This window comes from Schistocerca gregaria, chromosome 3, assembly GCF_023897955.1.
Source record: "Schistocerca gregaria isolate iqSchGreg1 chromosome 3, iqSchGreg1.2, whole genome shotgun sequence".
In the NCBI taxonomy this organism is placed as follows: domain Eukaryota; kingdom Metazoa; phylum Arthropoda; class Insecta; order Orthoptera; family Acrididae; genus Schistocerca; species Schistocerca gregaria.
The window spans coordinates 158087092-158110356 of NC_064922.1; the positions used below are offsets into that span (position 1 = coordinate 158087092).

General features: G+C 44.0%; 1 protein-coding gene across 20 annotated transcripts in view; it reads left to right on the forward strand.

The window, feature by feature from the left end:
- LOC126353916 (cyclin-dependent kinase 11B) overlaps positions 1-23265 on the forward strand; it is a 127922-nt gene that overhangs the window by 32238 nt on the left and 72419 nt on the right. For all 20 annotated transcript variants that reach the window (XR_007565241.1, XR_007565232.1, XR_007565233.1 and 17 more), the window contains exon 3: positions 11824-11930. Coding sequence is in view for 10 of the 20 variants with exons in the window: in XM_050003149.1 (XP_049859106.1) it covers positions 11824-11930 (107 nt within the window). In the remaining 10 variants the exon portion in view is untranslated. The remainder of the gene's footprint in view (positions 1-11823; positions 11931-23265) is intronic.

Consider the following 23265-nt stretch of genomic DNA (forward strand, 5'->3'; position numbering starts at 1 on the left):
ATACATGGCACATTTGCCCTCCACTTGCATTGAAATTGTGATATTTCATTCTGAGTATGAGAGAGAAACTGAAGTTTCTGAGTTCTGTTTTTGAGCACAAGCTCTCTCTGTGACCACACTTGAACAACGCAATTCTTAGGTCCGTAAAAACCACGTAACATTTTAAAGGACTTTAGCCATTGGTGTTGGGGGGCTTTGATCAGTTTATATCACTGAAGTTAAATTCTGAGTGCCAAATGTATGTATGGGTCAGTGACCTTTCAAGTTATTCATGTTTCAGTTTTAGACATTCTAATCACATATGTCAGTTTCAGCAAGAACGCTAATAACCTTGGTACTGAATACCCTAAACAAGCAATTAACTCATCGATCTCCAAAACTCCCTCTTCATAAGTTGTGTTGCAAATAAATTCACTGTATATGAAGAGGTATTGGAGCACATCTGGTGCGAGTGAAGGAAGAGCTTGCTCATTTACTCAATTTTCGCTGTCACTCCAGTCAGAAGTACCCAACAATGAAAACTATTCTGAAATATGTAAGACAACCTTAGTTTACCAGAAAAGTTACAGAAGGTTTAGTGTTTCGTTTGGTGCCTGAGCATGTTGTAGTACCATAAAACAGTAGGTTGACATAGCAGTCAAGGCAGAGTGTATGCAAAACTATAGCTCCTTTCATAATCCCCACACTCTGGTAACTTCATGCCCCAACAAAATTCAGACAGTCTTATTCTCCAGTGGAAGCGTGTAATGAATTTTTCCACCACCTGGCTGAGCTATTGCAGCTTTTAAGCAGTTATCCTGCATTCTGTAGTGCCGTCCAGGAACTGTGGTTCCCAGCAACTCGAAACCCTGCCCTTTGTGGCTACTAGAGTTATTTAAAGAATTATACCAACTGTGAGAGAGTACTAGGTGGTGTTAGTTTGTATGTGCTGGAAACTATATACAGTGACCTTCTGCCTCTTGATACGCCGTTGGAGGTTGTGGCTGTTCGGGTTAGGGCAAGTCAGAATTTTACTATCCATAATATTTATCTCCCTCCCAATGATGTCGTGTCCCAGGATGTACTGTCTACATTAGTCTCTTAGCATCCCCCACCTTTCCTAATCTTGGGTGACTCCAACACCCATAACTCCTTGTGGGGTGGTACAAATGATCAATGGCTACAATAAAGACACTAAAACTTCAGTGGCACAGCTCAATTTTTGCCTCTTGAACTCGGGTGCCACCGCACACTTATGTGTGGCACACAGCACTTATTTCGCCATTGATATCTCCTTTTGTAGCCCTGGTCTTTCACCATCAATCCATTGGATGGTCAATGATGACCTGTGTGGTAGTGACCCCTTCCCTATCTTTCTATTCCTCCTTTAGTGTTGCTCCCTTGGACGTTCTTCATAATGCTCACTGGGATGGGTTCCCCTCTGCTATCATCCTTAGCTTCCCATTGCAAGGCAGTATTGATGAGGCTGTTCAGTGTACAATAGCAGCCATTCTTTTGGTAGTCGACCAAGCCATCCCCTGTTCCTCGGAATCCCCCCGTCGGAAGATTGTACCCTGGTGGACCCGAGAGATTGCTGTGGCCATTAGAGATCATAGACGGGCTCTCCAATGCCATAAGTGGTACTCTTCATTGGCGCACCACATTGCATTTAAACACTCCTTGTTCTTGTACACTACATCATAAAACGGTGAAGACAAGAATTCTGAGAATGGTACGTTTCCGCCATTAGATCATGTACTTTTCCATGACAGGTATGGGCAAAGTCAGACATCTCCATAGCTTCCAGTCCCCCACAGGTGTACCAAGTATTTCCTTAGATGGCGCCATTTATACTGATCCATCCACTGTTGCCGAACATTTTGCTGAACATTATGCCCACATATCTTCGACCTAGAACTACTGCCCCACCTTTCATCTCATTAAACAGCCAGTGGGGCGAATGCTCTTATCTTGTACTACCCGCCATCTAGAGCCATACAATGATCCACTCAGTGAATGGGAATTCTCCAGTACCCTAGCCCATTGCCCTGATACGGGCCCAGGGGTAGATTGCATCCACAAGCAAATGCTGCAACATCTCTCAGTGAATTGTCAGTGTCACATCCTTGCCATCTTTAATCGGATCTGGAATGAGGGCGAGTTCCCATCTCAGTGGTGAGAGAGCACGATAGTTCTGGAATGGAAACTGGGTAAGTACCCAATAGAGATGAACAGTTATCAGCCTTGCTGACATTGTCTGTAAGTTGCTCAAACGCATCGTGAGCAAGCAGCTGTGTTGTCTCTATGAGTCTCTGGATCTTTTGGCTGCATCTCGGCAGTTTTTGCAAAGCTCCCGTGCTGCTCCACTGCTGATAATTTGGTTCACCTGGAGTCCATCTGGACAGCCTTTGCATGTCACCAGCACCTCATCCCTGTCTTTTTCAACCCACAGAAGGCTTATGACACAACATGGTGTCACCACATACTTACGAAGTTACATGATTGGGGTCTCTGGAGCCCACTCCCCGATTTTTGTTAAGAACTTCCTGTCACACTGTATGTGCAGGTTCAGGTGGGTGTTTCCTGCAGTGCCCCCCATATCCTAGAGAACAGGGTCCTGCAGGGCTCTCTGACCCTCTTTCTAGTCGCCATCAGTGGTCTAGCGTCGGGTCTTTGGTATAACCCTTGTTACATGTCGACAATTTTGGCTTTTATTATTGCTCCTCTGGTATTAGTGTTGCTGAGCATTGCCTGAGGAGTGCCATATGAAAGGTGCAGTCGTGGGTTCTCATCTGTGGCTTTCGGTTTTCAGCTGCCAAGACTTGTGTAAGCACTTCTGTCTCCAACATACTGCCTACCCACACACAAAGCTTTACCTGGATGATCAATTACTACTTTTAGTTGAGACACACCACTTTTGGGACTGGTCTTCGATTCCCAGATGTTGCTTCTCCACCTTCGTCAACTTAAGTGAAAGTGCTGGTAACACTTCAGTACTCTTTGCTACCTTAGTTACACTAGCTGGGCTGCAGATCTATCTGACCTTTAGTGGCTCTACAAAGCTCTGATTTTGTCTCATATTGATTATGGGAGTTTTACAGATGTTTTAGAATCATCCTTAGAATTGCAGATACTGGATGCCATTCATCATTGTGGGATCCAACTTGCAACGGGAGTCTTCCGAACTAGCCCTGTAAACAGCCTAGCAGCCAATGCTGGAGTCCGTTCATTACCTATCAGGTGCCAACAACAGCTGCTATATGCATTTGAAGCTTTCATGAACGTCCCAACTACTGTGTCCTTTTCCATGAAAGGGAGCCCCATCTTCCACAACAGCAACCCAGAACAGGATTTGCAATTGCTCCATGCATGTAGTGTCTCTGTTCATAACTGCAACTTTGTCCACAGTCGTCGATGGTCAGGGAGACATTGCATCTGCCCCCTTGGCTTGTGCCCTGACCTCAGATTTGTCTTGAAGTCTCCTTTGATCCAAAAGATTCCGTTGACTGCAAGATTTTTTGCCGCCTGTTCTTGGCTGTCTTTGATACATATCTTGGTTCAAAAGTGATTTTTACTGATTGCTTAACAATTGATGGATGAACAGGCTTTGCATACACACATGCATGGTGAAGTGTACTCCACTGTCTTCCAAATGGCTGCAGTGTCTTCACTGTTTAACTGATGACTGTTAAACTAGCCCTTAGCAGTGTTCATTCTTGCACCGGCAAGAGTATCCTAATCTGTAGTAACTCCCTGGCAGCTTTCAGGCTATAGAGTACTGCTACTCTCCTCACCCACGGGTTACTGCTATCCAGGACGTCGTTTCTGACATCCACCAAGCTGTATGGCCAGTCATTATCATTTGGACCCCAGTCATGCGGGGATTTCGGGAGATGGTGAGCTGACTGGTTGTCCAAGTTGGCCCCCAGGATGCCAGTTCCGTGGAAAAGGTGGTCCCAGAACCAGACCTTCAGTCGGTTATACGGCATCAATTGCTGGAAGTCTGGAAATCGGAATAGTCTGGCTTGATCACCCCCAAACAAACTGAGGACAATTAAGGAGACCACAGCTATGTGGCAGTCTTCCCTGTGTGCTTGTTGCAGGGCATCCTCTGTCGACTCCACATTGGCCAAACTTGGCTAACTCATGGCCACATTCTCCAACATTAGGATCCCCCTCACTGCCAATCTGGAGCCCATCTGACGGTGGCCCACTTACTCATAGATCCCCAATGTATCACTCACATAGGGATCAAGAGGGTAAGATTAGAATAATTACTGCACGCACAGACATATACAAACAATCAACCTTTCCACACTCAATACATGAATGGAACAGGAAGAAAACCAATAACTGGTACACAGGATATACTCTCTGCCTTGCACCTCATGATGGTTTGCAGAGTATAGATGTAGATGTAGGGTATCCTAATTTGGCTGCTTTGAGGTGGCATCTTAATCTTTGTGACACGCTCCCTCTGGTGCTAGCAGATGATGCCAAAGCGGCTAATCTGGTGTTAAGTTTTGCCCACGAAGGTGGTTTCTATTCATCCCTGCAACATAGAATCACAAGAGGAGAAGGTATACTTGAAAAAGGCTGGGAAGATTCCAGTTAGATTACATCATGGTCAGGTAGAGATGCCTTGTAGGGTAGAATCACAAGAGAAAGTATGCGTGGAAAAGGTTGTTTGATACGGGAAGATTTAAATTATGTTACATCATGAATGAGATTCCAAAATCATGATACTGGATTGTAAGGCATACCCATGAGTAGATATAGACTCAAATCATAATGTAGTAGTGATGAAGAGCAGTCTCAAGTTTAAGAGATTAGTCAGAAAGAATCAATACTCGAAGTGGGACACGGAGGTACTAAGGAATGACAAGATAGTTTGAAGTTTTCTAAGGCCATATATACAGCAATAAGGAACAGCTCAGTGATCAAATAAGACAGAAGGGGTAGATAATATTCCATCAGAATTTCTAAACACACTGGGGAAGAGGCAACAAAACGACTATTCAGGCTGGTGTGTAGAATGTATGACTCAGGCAACGTACCATCTGACTTTTGGAAAAATATCATGCACACAATTCTGAAGATTGCAAGAACTGACAAGTGTGAGAATTATCACATAATCAGCTTAACAGCTCATGCGTACAATTTGCTGAATGGAAAAGAAAATCTACGATGTGTTAGATGATGATCAGTTTGGCTTTAGGAAATGTAAAGGCACCAGAGGCAATTCTGACATTGTGGTTGATAATGGAAGCAAGGCTAAAGAAAAATCGAGGCACGTCCATAGGACTCATTGACCTGGAAAAAAGCATTTGACAATGTAAAATGGTGCAAGATGTTTAAAATTCTGAGAAAAATAGGGGTAAGCTATAGGGAGAGACAGGTAACATACAATATTCACAAGAGTCAAGAGTGGACAACCAAGAACGAAGTGCTTGGTTTAAAAAGGGTGTAAGACAGGCATGTAGTCTTTTGCCCCTACTGTTTGATCTGTACATTGAAGAAACAATAGTGGAAATAAAAGAAAGGTTCAGGAGTGGAAATAAAATTCAAGATGAAAGGATATCAGTGATACACTTTGCTGATGATATTGCTATCCTGAATGAAAGTGAAGAAGAACTACATGATCTGCTGAATGGAATAAACTGTCTGAGTGAAGAGTATGGATTAAGAGTAAAAGCAATGAAACACAAAAGTAATGAAAAATAGCAGAAATGAGAACAATGAGAAACTTAACATTAGATGAAGTTAAGGAATTCTACTACCTTGACAGCAAAATAACCAGTGGCAGATTGAACAAGGAGGACATCAAAAGCAGACTAGCACTGGCAAAAAGGGCATTCCTAACCAGCAGAAGTCTACTATTATGAAATATAGACCTTAATTTTGAGGAAGAAATTTCTGAGAATGTATGTTAGGAGCACAGCATTGTATTGTAGTGAAACATGACTGTTGGAAAACTGGAACAGAAGAGAATAGAAGCATTTGAGATGTGGTGTTACAGACGAATGTTGAAAATTAGGTGGGCTGATAAGGTAAGCAATGAAGAGATTCTGTGCAGAATCGGAGAGAAAAGGAATTATTGGAAAACACTGCAAGAAGAAGGGACAGGATGATAGGACATCTGTTAAAATATCAGGGAATGACTTCCATGGTACTGAGGGAGCCATAGAGGGCAAAAACTGTAGAGGAAGGTAGACTGGAATACATTCAGCAAATAATTGAGCACATTTCGGGAGATGAGTGAGCTGACTGGTTTTCCAAGTTGGCCCCCAGGATGCCAGTTCCGTGGAAAAGGTGGTCCCAGAACCAGACCTTCAGTCGGTTATACGGCATCAATTGCTGGAAGTCTGGAAATCGGAATAGTCTGGCTTGATCACCCCCAAACAAACTGGCTACTCTGAGATGAAGAGTTTGGAACAGGAGAGGAATTCTTGGCGGACCACTTCAAACCAGCCAGAGCACTGATGACTCAAAAAAAGTGGTAGGGCTTTTTGGCCCTGTTGACCACCTCCTGTCCCCCACTCCCCCTGCCCTCGCCTCATTTCTGGGGTTTTTTGTCAGCCCTTGCTCGGTGGCCTAGCCTGGTCTCTAACCTTTCCACCCTTTTATTCTCTATATTCTTTTTCTGGTTGTAATGCCTTGTCTTGACTGATCTTTTAATGACCTGGCTGCGCTGCCTTTTTTGTGAGTTTTATCTCCGTTTTTTAGTTCTGTTAATTACACTAGGTTTTCCAGAATTTTGCCTTTTGCTTCCTTCCTTTGACGACCACTCCTATGTTTCCTCCCCCTGTGGATCTGGGGGTAAGAAGAGGCCCGAGGTATTGCTGCCTGTCGTAAGAGGTGCCTAAAAGTTTCGCACGTCTCGGCCTTTATGTGATGGTGCCCTGTAGGATTTGACCTCCAGTCTTCAAAATTTTCCTGAAGAGCAAGCCAATTGGGGAAGGGCGCTTTACATGGTGCATCGTGTCCATAGTGCATTGAGATCTTTAGCCCTTTTGTCGTTGTCGCATTTCAGTCCCGCTCATTCTCCATCTCTTGGTCAAGGACACCTTCCTGGGTGCGTTTTCCACCATGCACTATGCAATGTCGATTTCTGCATTGACGATGACCATGGACTTCTTTGCACCTGATATCCAGCACGGTAGCCAGTCCGTTGTGGTGGGGTTGCCATGTACCCTGTTGGGTGTAGACCCCTGGCCATACAGGGATCACTCTGCTGATGCCTGTGCCGTTAACTCCCCATGTATGCCAAGGGGTAGATGCCCAAATTGTTCCCTTCCGTGGTCACACCATTGGAGGAATGTTAGAGAGCTGATGGGGAATCTTTCATGATGACGAAGCCTCAAAAATGAGATCTGGATCAGTCTTGATCAGAACAGCATCCTCTTCCGAGTCACGGACGTTATCGCTTGTGATGAGCCGGAGGATCTTTTTGTAGCCATCACACCCCATAAATATCGTCCAGGGTCTCATATTTCACAGGGACTTTCTTTTGCAGTCTTGATGATAAGCTGCGTGCCAATTTAGAGCAGTGAGGTGTACATTTGATCTGGTGTCTCCAATGGGGTCCCAGAGATAATCAGGTTGCCAGCGGAGCCTTCATCTTGACCTTTGAGGGTGATACATTGCCTGAGAAGGTCAAGGTGATGGTCTACCGCTGTGACTTCAACCCCTATATCCGTCCTCCGTTGGTGCTTTAAGTGCTGCAAGTTCAGCCATATGTCTTCCCTCAGTACTTTCAGCGTCACATGTCGAGATTGTGGATACCCATCACATCCCAATACTCCATGTGCCCCGCCTCCCATCTGTGTCAACTGCGGAGAGCACCATTTGCCTTGCTCACCAGACTGCAGGATGCTCCAGAAAGAAAGGAAAATCATTGAGTAAAAGACCCTGGACTGCCTGACTTACACTGAGTCTAAGAGAAAACTTGAACGCCTGCATACCATATGTATGACAATGTGTTATGTCGCCGCTACAAGAGTTCTGGCACCATCAGCTCCACCAACCCCAGTCACCTCTCACAGCTGGAAGACTACACCTGCCCCCTTGGTGGTGGTGGTGGGGGAAGGGGCATTTCCCTCCCTGTTGCTCCCACACCACCTACTTCAGAAGCAACACCCCCCCCCCCTCCCCCCCCCCCCCAACCATCAGGGACATCCGTCCCTACTTCTAAGCCAGAGAAGCATAAGCCTTCTTTGGCCTCTCTCACTAGGAAGGGGTCCCTTGGGTCACTCCCTTCCCAGGTTTCTGCCAGTGGGAAAGATGACTTCTGCCAGTGGCTGAAGAGCTCAAAAGCAACTGGTCTTAGGGCTTCACGCTCATCCTCAGCCCTGGAGACTGAGCCAGTGAAGTCCTCCCAGACAGGAAACCCAAGGAGCAGTGAGAGAAATCCAAAAAGAAGACCCTTAAGACCAAGGAAATTGAGGTGGCACCCACACCACCGCTACCTACAAGCTCTGTGTTTGAGGAGGGGGTGGAGATTCTGGCGTCTGCTGAGGACCTAGATCTCGCCGGACCCTCAGACACAATGGATATAGACTGCTCAGGCAATAAGTTGGTGGCAGCAGGTGACTCTGAGGTGTAAACTGCCTCATTGAATGTTCCATGCCTTCTCAGTCTCATGACGACGTCATCCTCCAGTGGAATTGTGGCAATTTTTTCCACCCCCTGGCAGAGCTACGGCAACTGTTATGCTTTACATCTGCTATCTGCATTGGCCTCCAGGAAACCTGGTTGCAGGCAATGCGGAGCCGTGGCCTCCTCCGATTTAAGAGATATTGCAGGAAGCGTAGTGACAATAAGCAAGCGTCAGATGGAGTTTGTGTTTATGTCCTAAACTCGGTCTGTAGTGACACTGTGCCCCTTCAAACCCCTCTTGAAGCTATGGCTGTCAGAATAAGGACAGTGCAGGAAATAACTGTCTGCAATGTATATCTTCCTCCAGATATTGCAGTACCTCTGGTTGTTTTAGCTGCACTGATTTATCAACTCACTAAATCTTTCCTACTTTTGGGAGGTTTTAATGCCCATAACCCCCTGTGGGGTGGCACTGTGCTGACTGGCCGAGGCAGAGATGTCGAAACTTTACTGTTTCAGTTCGACCTCTGCCTCTTAAATACTGGGGCTGCCACACATTTTATTGTGGCTCATGGTAATTACTCGGTCATTAGTTTATCAATTTGCAGCTCAGGACTTCTCCCATATATCTATAGGAGAGAACATGACGACCTGTGTAGTAGTGACCACTTCCCCATCTTCGTGTAACTGCCCTGGTGTCAGGCCCATGGACATCTGCCCAGATGGGCTTTAAACAAGGCGGGCTGGGAAACTTGCACCACCTCTGCTGTCACCATACCCACACGGTAACATCGATATGATGGTTAAGCAGGTCACAAAAACAATTGTTTCTCGGCAGAAAACGCGATCCATCGCTCTTTAGGGTGCCCCCGGCGTAAGGCAGTCCCTTGGTGGTCGCTGGAAGTCACTGAAGCAATTAAGGAGTGTTGGCAAGCTCTACAGTGGTATAAGCGGCATCCTTCCCTGGAGCACCTCATATCCTATAACGGATACATGCCCGTGTTCACCAACTTATCAAACGATGGAAGCAGGAGTGTTGATCGTGATACATCTTGCACATTGCACATTGCGCCGACACAGCTCCTGGGCCTGATGGGATCCACAGCAGCTGGATGATTAAACTTTTCTCATCTGACTACAAGCGACATATCCTCATCATCTTCAGCCGGATCTGGTGCGATGGCATCTTCCCATCGCAATGGCAGGAGAGCACCATCATTCCAGTGCTGAAACCCAGTAAAGACCTGCTTGATGTCGATAGCTATTGGCCTATCAGCCTCACCAATGTTCTTTGTAAGCTGCTGGAACGTACGGTGTCGGTGGTTGGGTTGGGTCCTGGAGTCACTTGGCCTACTGGCTCCATGACAGGGCGGCTCTCGCCAGGGTCGCTCTACCACTGATAATTTCGTGTCCCTCAAATCTGTCATCTGAACAGCCTTTTCCAGACGCCAACACCTGGTTGCCATCTTTTTTGAATTATGTAAAGCATGGCAGGTTAATGCTGGGACAGAACAACCTAAGATGCCATGCTTATTGACCAAGTCACCTGACTTTGAATTGTCACACAAGATCCTCTTAACCAAATAAGAACCAGCTCTGGACAGCATGCCAACTCTTTGCAGATGTGCAAGAAAATAACTTCTCCTAGTTGTGTGTGTGGGGCTGAGAATCAGATTATTTGCCATGTGTGAGGGTGGTTTGAAAAGTTCTCGAAATTACCACGAGAGGTCAGCACTAGTGCGATGAGCCGTTCACGTGATATTCATTGGATTGTTGTTGCCTGTAAACACATGCCATGTCGGTGCTCTTAGAAGAAAGCTTTTTCGGTGATGCGGCTCTATTGTTGTTCCTGCCTAGTGATTTGAGAAGATGGAAAAAATTGAGATTCAAGCAGTGATTAAGTACTTCATAAAGAAAGGTATGAAAGGAAAGGACATTCATGCCGACTTCCAGAATACACTGGGGGACTTTGCACCTTCATATTCAACTGTTGCCAAGAGAGCAAATGAATTTAAATTTGGTCAGGAGAGCTTAAGATGATGATTCGTGCAGTGGTCTGCCAAGATGTGTCACTACTCCAGAAATCATTGCAAAAGCACACAAAATGGAGGATTGCCGATTGAAAGTGCGTGAAATTGCTAACACTTGCCAGATGTCATCTGAAAGGGTATATCACATTTTAACTGAAGAATTAGAAATGAAAAAATTATCTGCAAGATGGGTGCTGCGACTCTTGATGCGTGCCCACACACATGTGGCGTCGCGATGGCAGAATTACATGAACTAAGGCACGAATTGTTGCCACACCCGCCTTATTCACCTGATATGGCTCTTTCAGACTTCCATCTCTTACCAAAACTGAAAATTATTCATGGTGGACAAAGATTCACTTCAAACGAATAATTGACAGCCAGAGTTGATAACTATTTTGCAGGGCTGGAGGAAGCTCATTTTCGATATGGGATCAAGGCACTGGAACATCATTGGACTTAGTGCATTAGTCTACAAGGAGACTGCATTGAAAAATAAAAAAAGTTTCAGTGATGTAACTTTTCAAATCACCCTCGTAATTTGAGAAAGTCTTCTGAGAGCGTTCCTTGGCGATCCAATCGAGTTCCTGGTCATACTGGAGGTATAGATTATATTTGTGACCCAGATATTAATTTTTAGATTTAGCTAGTTGTAATCTAATTTTTATGATGTTGTCATACAGTAAATAAATAAACAAATAAAATAATAATTATGAAAGGTTTGGGAAATACACATATAAAATATCCTCAGTGGACTAAAAACTTTCTCCTCTCATAATCTCCTTTGGGTGCAGAAATGGTTGAAGAAACAGTGGGTTGACAACTCTGGCACAAGTCATGCTTTAATCCTTTTTTTCTGATTGACATAAGACTGTTGCGGGCAAATGCATTGTCTGAGAAAAGATGATTTTTTTAAGGAGTGAGAAGGGGCGGTTGTTAGGAGGAAGGGAGAGAATGCTTTCTCGTTCACTAGGTAAAGCCAAGCTGAGTAACATGCCTCTCATAGTCCTCAAGACTTTTATACTTCAGTTTTGGCATAAATCAGTTAACCTAACACACCCATAACAACAGTTTCCTATTTATACAATTAACAGTTTTAAGTGGTACCTTCTGTAATATTAAATAAAAGCTGTGTAACTTAACAGTCATTTGAAAAGTTGCATAACTTTCTGACAATTCTCCAGCTTATAATGTCTAACATATACATTTGTTTAAGGTTCATCCTAACAAGTCTGATGCGTCATCGAGGAGAAAAACCCATCACAGATCAAGGGAGCACAGGGAGCGTAGAGAAGAGCGAATCAGAGAGAAACATCATCACAGGTACAGTTTAACCTTTTTGGAAGACTAAAATGTCTGTAGTGTCACTGGTTTTTCTAATAAAAGTTGTTGATTCTCCAATAAAATGATTGATCACCTTACTTTATCCATTTTAGTTCTACCCAGATGTGCTGGTCTTTCAAAATGGTTTTCAATCCATTTTGAAATTTTATTATACTGATACCTCGCAGTATAAACATTTTCCAGTGTTTGTCTGTGGTGTTATGCATGTCACGAAGAGACATGGAAAAAACTTAATAGTTTGAAGTGATTGTATCATGCATTTAAGTTGCATCCTTGAGATTTGTTTCTTTTAAAATTTTTGATGCATGGTGATTCACATATACAAGATAAAATTATGATTTCTGAAGGTTTCTTAGTGTTAGTGATTCATCAAATTGTATTTCGTGTGTCCAGTCTGTAGTTAGGTCTAAGACTATTCCTCATATTGCCTGATAAATGCTGCTAAGTTAGTTCTCAGTACCAGAAAGTTGAAACCACCAACTTTCCGGATATTTAGAAAATTATCTTCTCCATATAAATTATAAAATAATTTTGCTGCCATATTTTTAAAGTAGAACAACTAAAGAGTGGGCTCATAATTATATTATGGAAGGCTGGCTTATGTAGTCATACAGCTGATTTTAAAATGTGTGAGAAATGTTCTGCAACTTTTGGCTCCGAGAAGTTAGCGCTGATTAGTTAGCGTCAAAAGCTATCACAATCACGTTAGAAAATAGTAGAATGGCAAACAATTTTATTGAGGAGTAACAGTAGATTGGAGCCTTGTGGAAATGCCATCAGTGTTTGGAGAAGACAACCGCCCTACCACTCTCAGATAGTTGAAAAGGTTATTTCAACTTCAGAACAATTTCTCACCAAGGTTTGTTCACTTCATTGATCACTGAAGGGGCATTTTTTTAGATGAGTTTACCGTTAGCAATGGTGATGGTTGGGCTAACTGTCCAATGCTATTTTTCGGCAGGTAGACTGGTTGTGGTTTGGGTGGAGTGGGTAGAGGAAAAGGGAGGCAGGGAGAGGGAACAGAGATGGGTGGCTAGCAGCTCGGAGGGAGGTGGTTGGTTCGCCCGGCTACAAATGCAGGAGGGAGGTGTGGCATGGCGGGGATAAGAGCTGGCATAATTGCAGCAGCCAGTGGGAAGTGGCACAAGCTGAAGGCAACATGGGGACAAAGGAAGGGGAAACTGAAACTTTCTGACAGATTATAACTGTGTGCCCGACCGAGACTCGAACTCAGGACCTTTGCCTTTCGTGGGCAAGTGCTCTACCAAGCTGTTTGTGTTGCTTAGTTGGTAGAGCACTTGCCTGCGAAAGGCAAAGGTCCCAAGTTCGAGTCTCGGTCCGGCACACAGTTTTAATCTGCCAGAAAGTTTCATACCAGCTCACACTCCTCTGCAGAGTGAAAAATCTCATTCTGGAAGGGGAAACTGTTAGGTGGGGTGTGTGGGGACAATAGGTTACCTGAGATAGAAGCCAGGACGATTACGGAAACAGAGCATGTGTTATAAGAGTAACACTCGTATGTGTAGTTCAGAGAGAAGCAGGAGGGAAGTTCCTGATATCTCGGGTTGTGAAGCAGCCATAGAAATTGAGCATTTTGTGTTCAACTGCATGTTGTGAAACTAGGTGGTCAACTTTGTTCTTGGCCACAGTTTGGCAGTGGCCATTTGTCCTTGTGGACAGCTGGTTAGCAGTCATACTGACATAAAAAGCCATACAAAGATGGTATTTGATATGGCTGCTTTGAGAGGTGGCCCAGCCATTGATACAGTAGGAATAAGCCTGTAATAGGATTGGAATAGGAAGTGATGTGTGGGTGGATTGGGTTGATCTTGCATGTTGGTCTGCCAAAGGGATCACATTCCTGTGGCAAGAGGTTGGGAATGTGAGTGGCATAGAGATGGACTAGGGTGTTTTGTAAGTTGGTTCGGCGATGGAACACCAATTTAGGAAGGATGGGCAGGAGTCCCTTGTCAACCCCTCACACAATCATGCCTAACTGATCTCTTCTACTTACCACAGCTTCTAAAACTTGCTCCCAACAATCCACAAAACTGAGAACCCATGCAAATCCAAAATGCTGTTGTTAACTCTCCACCAGAAACCTCAGTCTTCTAGAAGTTTCAGTCCTATCCACGGGCCTAACCTCCAGCCCACCCAATCTTAGCCATGTTGGATTTGTCAGAGACTTAGTCTCCTTCTCCCGATCCCTACGATGGATATACTTCTTTGCCATCAATCCCCCAGCTAAAGCCAACCTAATCCCAACAATGAATGTTGCCCCTCCCAGTTCATACCACCATCTAACAGTGACCCTCCTCTCCTTCAAACTAACCTTGCCCTAATTAGCTTCCAGGAATTCCTTACCTCCATTTTGACCTCCCCATCCTTCCCCCACTCCCTTCATAAGAACATTAACCTTTCGGCAGAAGAAAAGACAAACCAGGAAACAGACTCAAACATAATCATACTCCTTGCAGACAAAGGCTTCATCATTTTCATGATGAGCTGCAGTGACTGCCTAATGGAAGGTCTCTGCCAACAGATTCCTCTACCTACGAGCTCTGCCAGAGTGATCCCATCCTGGAAGTCCAACATAACCTTCAGTCCATAGGCCCTTCCAGAACTCCCCCGCTGAGTTCGTCTTCTTCCTCACCCCAACAACACGCTGCACATCCATCTTCTATGTGCTCCCCAAAATCCACAAACCCAACAATGCTGGGTGCTCCATTGTAGCTGACTATTGTACTCCCGCCAAAAGAATTAATACTCTTGTTGACCAACACCTTCAACCGATTGCCCAAAATCTAGCCTCCCACATTAAAGATACTAATCACTTCCTACACTGACTTATCACAATCCCCATTCCTTTACCTCCTGGATCCCTACTCGTCAATGTTGATGCCACCGTCCTACACACCAACATCCCTCATGCCATGACCTTGTTGATATTGACATCTTTCAGACTCCAAACAACCACCTCATTCCTTGTTCACTTTACCCACTAAATTTTGACCCATAACTACAGTCCTGAGCACCTGCATGAGGCTTTCCCCTATGACAACCTGTTTATGAGCCATCTAGTGCAGGGTTCCGTGGAACACTGGTGTCCTGTGGGAAGTGAATAGGTGCTTCATGGAAAACTCTTAACAAAATGGCCTTTTTTATATTTACTTTTTAGAATTTTATTATGGTTTCTGTGTTACAAATTATCATTTAAAACTGAAGTAATCATTGAATAAAACAAGATTGTCTGTTATTATTATTATTATTATTATTTTAAATTTTATTAACCTTCAAAATAAGATGACCCGCCATAGTACCAGCATTTTCAAATTGTTCTGAGCTGTGTTACTGTCCAAATTATGTGCTACAAAAACCAAATTGCAATTTAACCACAGCTACTCAAAAGAGATAGGAAGCTAGGGATCTTTGCTGATGCACAAAATCGTGGTTGGTACATAATTTTAATGTCAACTTCAGGACAAATTTCATTATTACAAAGTTACAAATCAGATAACAGTATGAAAATTTAATTCAGACCTTTGTCCCCTTAAGAAAATATACAACTGACATTAACCAGCAAAACTGTGTGATTGGATCTTGGATTAACATAACAAACAGTATTTTAAAAGTAATAATTAGATCTGATTGCAAAAGGATCACAGACAGTCACCACCATAAACAGACTATCAACTTCATTGCTATCGTAACCAAAATTTACACAACACTAATGATTCAGCTTGAGTTACTCAAGAAAAGGCATCATCCATCCCGGCGGACAGGCTAGATAATTAACTAAAAGACGGAAGTGTGGCTTATACACGGTGGTACTCAGAACAAATGAGTAGAAAGCAACCGCCAAACAATTTTGAAGATGATCAGGCTGCAAGCCAGAGCAGAAAACATGCCGAACACACAAACGACCTCGGCCTGCCCTCCAAGGCGACAAACCCCAGCTGCCGCACATACCAGACTATTTCTTTAACAGCAAATAATTCACGTGGCCGATAAATGCAACTCGTGATTCACCCTTTTCAAGACCATGCAAGGCTTACTAACTACGTGACTATCTGTAACATAACTGAAAACCAAACTGAGACATTTACCGAATAAAAGAACAATTAAAATTACACTGAGTTGACAAAAGCTCTGCCCTTCATATAAAAAAAAAAAAAGTCTGGAACCAAAACTGAGCAAAGAGTGAGCACACTAATTAACATACTACATCGAATTAATACTGCAAGGAACCTTTAAAACAGGCAGTGAAATTCTAGACTTCACAAGTTCAGTATAACACTTAACTGAACTCCGGCAGGTACAGCATGCCACCATAAGTTTCCCAAATCTTCACAGGTTAACAGCAGAATATGAATCATACGTAACTTAATGCTTCCAGTTATGCAATGAGGAGATGTCCAGTATGAGATGATGGACTCACCACCGTTTTACACGCAAATGCGGCAACTAATCAGCTCCGTACACATGGCGTGGACGGCAAGGCCCGGGCGCAGTGGATAGAGACAAGGGCCTGTTTTCAAAACATGTATCCTCATTGAACGCCAACCGGAGAGAGAGCCTGGCCACATCCCAAGCCAGAAAATCAAAGCGGAACAGTCAGAGACACAAGACCAGACGAGTCTTGATATCAGCAATGCTAGTGGTGCCTAACTAGCACCAGTCACCATGGCCCTCCTATTCAAGAACCACCCACGAGAGGGGCTAACACCAGAAACTCTCACGCCAACTTAACCTGGCTCAAGTGTACTCTGGAAACCCTATCCGAGCTATGCTTATTTACCTGGAAATTCACTGGACTAAGAATCTTACAGATTCGGCACAGCCCACGATATCTTGGGTTAAGCTTCCTCTTTTCATCCTGACCCATGGGAGCGGCCAAATTGCAAAGACATACCAAATCGCCCATTTTCCCCAATAAGGGTTTTCACCCTTTATTGTACATCTTTGCCTGCCAACTGTGTGATAAATATATATTATTCCTTGCCCGTTGCCAGTTTTCTCTCAAACCTTCAGGAGTGATTGATGTCGGCAACAAATCACTGATACTCCACAAGTTTGAGAGGGGAGTATTAACAGAATACGCAAACATTAACACATTGGGTATGACACCAGTGCCCTCATGTCTTGCAGAATTAAATGCCTGATTAACCCAGGGAAGACTCAAATCCCATCTACTCGGTGACTTAGAATGATATATGGTCAAGGCTGCCTTTAAATTCTGGTTGACCCTTTACCGTAAGAACGCCTTCGGATTGTATGGAGTGTTGGTAATATGTTTTATTCCATGGTTGAAAGAATAGGCCTTAAAGACCTTCGATAAGAAGGCCAGGGCATTGTCACTCGCCAAGGATTTAGGTGGCCCAAGCCATGAAATTATTCTACCCAACTGGTCAGTGGTAATATCAGCAGTAACCCCACGAGTTGGTAGCAAACGCACGCACGAAGCGATAGAAGGCATCAACTACAACCAATACATATTTGTTACCCCTTCTACTGCGCGGCAGCGATCCGATGTAATCAATAAAGACTCTATCGAGAGGGTAATCTGCACTTTGAGATTGTAACAGACCATGAGCAGTGCTCGAGTTGGGTTTCACCCTTTTACGTGCCTGACAACTAGCATCCAAATGATGCATGTCGCAATACAGTGAGGGCCAAACAGATCTTTCACGTACCTTGCCTAAGGTCTTATACAGGCCTAAATGACCACCAACTACAAACTCATGGAAGTACTTAAATACCATAGGTACGAAACACATCGGCAAGCAAATCTTTAACTGCTGGTCATTGCCCACCTGCTTGCAAAGGAAGGACACCACGAGTGAGACAATACCCGGGTAAAGCTCCCCTGCCATTAACTTCTGCCTCACCAGTCCACAGACAGAGTCCTCTGACTGTTTTTCATGCAGGTCGCAAAATAGGTCCGGAAAATCCAACAATATAGTTCCCACCACACACTGGGGTTCAGTCCTTTGGGCTTCAGAAGGCTCCTCAGTAAACATATTTAACGCGTCAGCTATCGCGTTATCGGACCCCTTGATATGTTTGACGTCAAAACGAAATGCTGAGATACGCACAGCCCAACGAGCGATTCAATGTTTTTCGTGGCCTAGCCAGAACCTTGCTCAAAGCCTGGTTATCTGTCTCCCGGAGAAACTTATGCTCAAGGTAAAAGTGTAACTTCTCTAAGACAAATATAACTGCCAGGACCTCCAGTTCATAAACAGAATAAGACTCTGTGGCAGATAAACAGCGAGATGCATAGGCTAAGGGCCTCCTTTCTCCCTCCTCCTCCTGGAATAAAACTGCTGCAATACCCACATGGGAAGCATCAGTTTGTATGACCTAGTTTTTATCGGAATTCAGTACAGCCAGTAAGGGTGGATTAGAAATGGCAGCCTTAAACTCTTGAAAGACAATTTGCTGGACCTCGCCCCAAACAAACTCCTTATCCTTCTTACAATGATCGTTGAGGGGAGCAGCTAATTGGGAAACATTCAGTATGATCTTGTGAAAGAAATTCGCTATTCCCACAAAACGGGCCATTTCCTTCTTATTCTGTGGAAGGGGGAACTTGTGCAAAACCTTAGTTTTTTCTGGATCAATGCTGACCCCCTTAACCGAGACCAAGTGTCCCAAAAACGAAATCTTCTAGCTACAATGGGTAATCTTAGAGGGTTTGACGGTCAGCCCTGCCAAACTTAAGTGGGTAAAAACTTGATCCAGATGGCCTATATGATCCTCAAGGGTTCGACTACAGACCACTACATCGTCAAGGTAATTATACATGCAGACAAATTTCAAATTGCCCAGAATGGCATCTAGCAAACGAAATAATGCAGCTACACCCATGGCCAAACCAAAGGGAACTAGATTGAATTCGTAAAGGTTCTAGTTGGTGCAAAATTCTGTGACCAGCTTAGACAGTTCTGATAAGGGAATCTGGTAATACGCCTGGTTTAAATCGAGGATGGTAAACATGGTTGCGCCAGAAAACCAGGTGAAACAATTGTGTAAATCTGGAAGTGGCACAGATTCCAGTATTACCTTCTTAAGACAACACGGAAATCCTTGCCTTGTTCTTTTGGAACCAACAGGTGCAGCATATGGCAAAGTAGATGGCCTAATTACCCCTTCCTGAAGCATTTAATTAATTTTTTGCCATAGTATCCCCATCTTCGGAGGTTACACACTGTACAGTGCCTGGCGGACAGGAACACCGTTAATCCAAGATTATCTCATACTCCAACAGTTTCGTCTCGCCCTACCATTAGACAACACCTCTGGGTACCGTTGAAGGACCTGTCTCAAACTCCGCACGTGCTTGATGGAAAGATGACCCATCTCCACCTGCACATTACCCAAATAGCCGACACTGGTCCCCCTTCACTATTACACGAATAAAGCAACATGCAGAATCAGGAGCAAATTTAAAATGGATAACTGGCCACGTAATCAGTAACCAGCCCGGTACATCACACAAAATCGCATCCCAATATCACGGGAATCTTCAAATTACTAGCAATGATAAAGTTATGTGGCCAAGAAAACCCATTAATGTGCAAATAACACCGCACTTCCTCTGTCAAAGGCAACTCACGGCTGTCTACACCCCGACATCTTTGCACAGGAGGGAGTGGTAAGGAAAATTTACACAAATGTCGGAATTCTGGATACCATGTCTGGTCAATTAGAGATAGTGAACTACCGGAATCAACTAAAAACCGGCTCATTTCCAATCCGAGCACAAACATATGGCAAGGGAGAACGACTGAAACCTCTAATTGCCTTACAATTCAAAATCCAGTTGCGGTCTTTGCTACCCTTACCTCGCCTCTGGCGTCAGCTACTCGGCCTAGGGCTCCTGGACGCGGGACACTGCCGCAGTAAGGAATTGGTAGCTTGTCAGCAATAACATCATTGCGGATGTTGATCATCAACTAGGGAGACCTTTTCTACATAATCAATTATCTGCTGGAACTGTGCCAATGAAATCGGATGCTGCATAAAAGTTAAGCACGAACGATCTTGAGGATGTAGCCCCTCAAGCAGATGTTCAATATTATCTATTTCTGAAACTGACATGTCAAGAGCAATAACTGCTGTACGTATGCGATCAAAATATTGGGTTAGCGTCTCATCATCTGCTTGTATCCTCCAATATAAATCACACTCCAACTGTACTGGTATTTGATGCGAGAGCTTTCTCTCTAAAATTTTCTGATGGAGTTCAACCAATGCAACTCCTCCGCGAACATCTTACCGAAGCACCTTCGAGCCATAGGATACAATAAATACAAAATTATGCATTGCTCCATCCCCAATGCATCAGCACAAACTTGTAACCAGACTAACAACCACAATTCCTGAATATGAGCTGAGGCTTCAATATGTAATTCTGAAATTCCTTCAAACAATTTTACAATAGGATTCGGCAATTTCAAAAAACAATCAGAATACACAGTTTTACATTGCACTCCCACACCTTTATCTTTACTCTTTACGATGGACTCGTCTCCCAAACCTCCCTCACCCAAAGCAAGCATAATGGTAGAAGCCTGCAAATCACGAATGTCACAAATAATCTGATTTCAAAGTCCCTCCATTGTGTCACTGAGATCGACAGTCGATAAGTCCGTTAAACAGTTATTATAGTGATTTAGGTGGCACGCAGCAAATTTGCCTCTGTGTGACTTGAGACGATCTTAAAAAGTCGAGTGTACGGCCAATGTCATCCACCGACGCTTTAATGCGTGTAAGCCACTCACCCACATCAGCAAGGTAATCAACAGTAAGGGAGACCAGAGCCACGTCGCCAGCTGGTCAACATTGCCCTCCACAGGCAAACCGTGTACGCGAGGCTTGTAAATAAAATGCTCTCGGTGCAAATATGAAATTCCAGGGCAGGTCTGTTTAGTCATGATGGGCAGCTTCCTGAGACAGCAAAATGTATTAGCTAAATTTACCAGACACTATTATCACAAGTTTTGACCATCAACACTAAGGGTATGAAGGAATCCCTCCCCCCTTTATTAGCTCTGCTACCAGTTGAGCTGTGTTACTGTTCAAATTACGCCGTGCAAGAAAAACCAAATTGCAATTTAACCACAGCTTCGCAAAGGAGATAGGAAGCTGGGGATCTTTGCTGATGGACAAACTCGTAGTTGGTACCTAATTTTAATTTCAATACAGGAAAAATTTTATTATTACAAAACTACAAATCAGAATAACAAATTAAAAATTAAATTCGGACCTTTGTCCTCGCAAGAAAATATATAGCTAACTTGAACCAGAAAAACTATGTGATTGGATCATGAATTAATATAACAAACAGTATTTTAAAAATAATAATTAGATTTGATTGCAAAAGGGTCACAGTCAGTCACCACCATAAGCAGACTATTAAGTTCATTGCTTTCATAACCAAAATTTGCACAACACTAATGATTTGAGCTGGAGTTACTTAAGAAAAGATCTCGTCCATCCCGGCGGACAGGCCAGATAATTAACTAAAGGATGGAAGCACGGCTTATACATGGAGGTACTCATAACGAAAGAGTAGAAAGCAACCGCCAAACAATTTTGAAGATGATCAGGCTGCAAGCCAGAGCAGAAAACATGCCGAACACACACACAATCTCAGCCTGCCCGCCAAGGTGACAAACCTCAACTGCCCCACATACCAGACCATTTCTGTAACAGCAAATAATTCACATGGCAGATAAATGCAACTCGTGATTCACCTTTTTCAAGACTATGCAAGGCTTACTATCTACATGACTATCTGTAAAATAACTGAAAACCAAACTGAGACCTCTACCGAATAAAAGAGCAATTAAAATTACACTGAGTTGACAAAAGCTCTGTCCTTCATATTAAAAAAAAGTCTAAAACCAAAACATACTACATCAAATTAATACTGTAAGGAACCTTTAAAACAGACAGTAAAACTCTAGACTTTGCAAGTTCAGTATAACACTTAACTGATCTCCAGCAGGTTACAGCATGCCACCATAAGTTTCCCAAATCTTCACAGGTTAACAGCAGAATATCAATCATACGTAACTTAATGCTTCCAGTTACTCGATGAAATGTCCAGTATGAGATGATGGACCCACCACCATTTCACACACAAACACGGCGACTACCCAGCTCCGTATAACCGGCGCGCGGCAAAACGTCATGGATGGCGAGGCCCAGGCACAGTGGATAGAGACGAGAGCCTGTTTCAAAACATGTTGCCTCATTGAACACCGACCAGAGAGCGAGCCCGGTCACACGCCAAGCCGGAAAACCAAAGCAGAACAGTCAGAGATACAAGAGCAGACGAGTGTCGATATCAGTGACACAAGTGGCGCCTAAATAGCGCCAGTCTCCACAGCTCATGTTTCGCCAGAGTCCCCGATCTAGAGGAAACCTACCTAGCCCCCCCCCCCCCCCTCCCTGGATCTGGTTCAGACTCATTATCACTATCTTTGTGATATGGATTCAGGGCCAAAACACCCTATTTACAATTCATCATAACCTCATCACCATCTATCCCATCTGCTTCACGTGGTCCTGGAAGTTGACCTCCACCTCTCTGATGGCCCCATCCATATTTGTATCCACATTAAACCCATGAACTATGAACATTACCTGCATTGCGACAGTTACAATCCCTTCCACACCAAAGAATCCCTCCCATACATTCTAGCCAGATGTTGTAAATTCAGTGATGAGAACTTCCTTGCCCAGTAGTCTAAGGCCCTGACAAAGACCTTCACAGATGAGCAGTACCACCCACACATCCCACCTCGCCCCCTCTCACTTGCCCCACCCCACCCGCAAACCTAATCCACAAACAGATTTTCTGTGCCATATCCTCACACACATCCAATCCTCCCACCACCCCTAAGAATCACATACAAAGGAGCAGCCACTTCATTATCCTGGGCTTGAACAGCTGAACCACATCCTTTATCAGGGTTTGAATTATCTCTCATCCTGTCTTGAAATGAGGGAGGTCCTACCCAAGATCCCTTCTACCCCTTATCCCTAATAAAGTGGTGTTCTGTAACTCGCACAACCTACACAAAATCCTAGTCCATCCCTATACCGCTTTCACTCACAACCCAGGTATTATATCCCTGTGGCAGACCATGATGCAAGACCTGCCCAATCCACCCATCCAGCAGCTCCTGCTCCAGTCCTGTCACAAGATTATCCTACCAGCCCTGTCACAGGTTTATCCTCACCCATCAGAAGCCAGGCTGCCTGTGAAAACAGCCATGTCATATACCCACTCTGCAGCAGA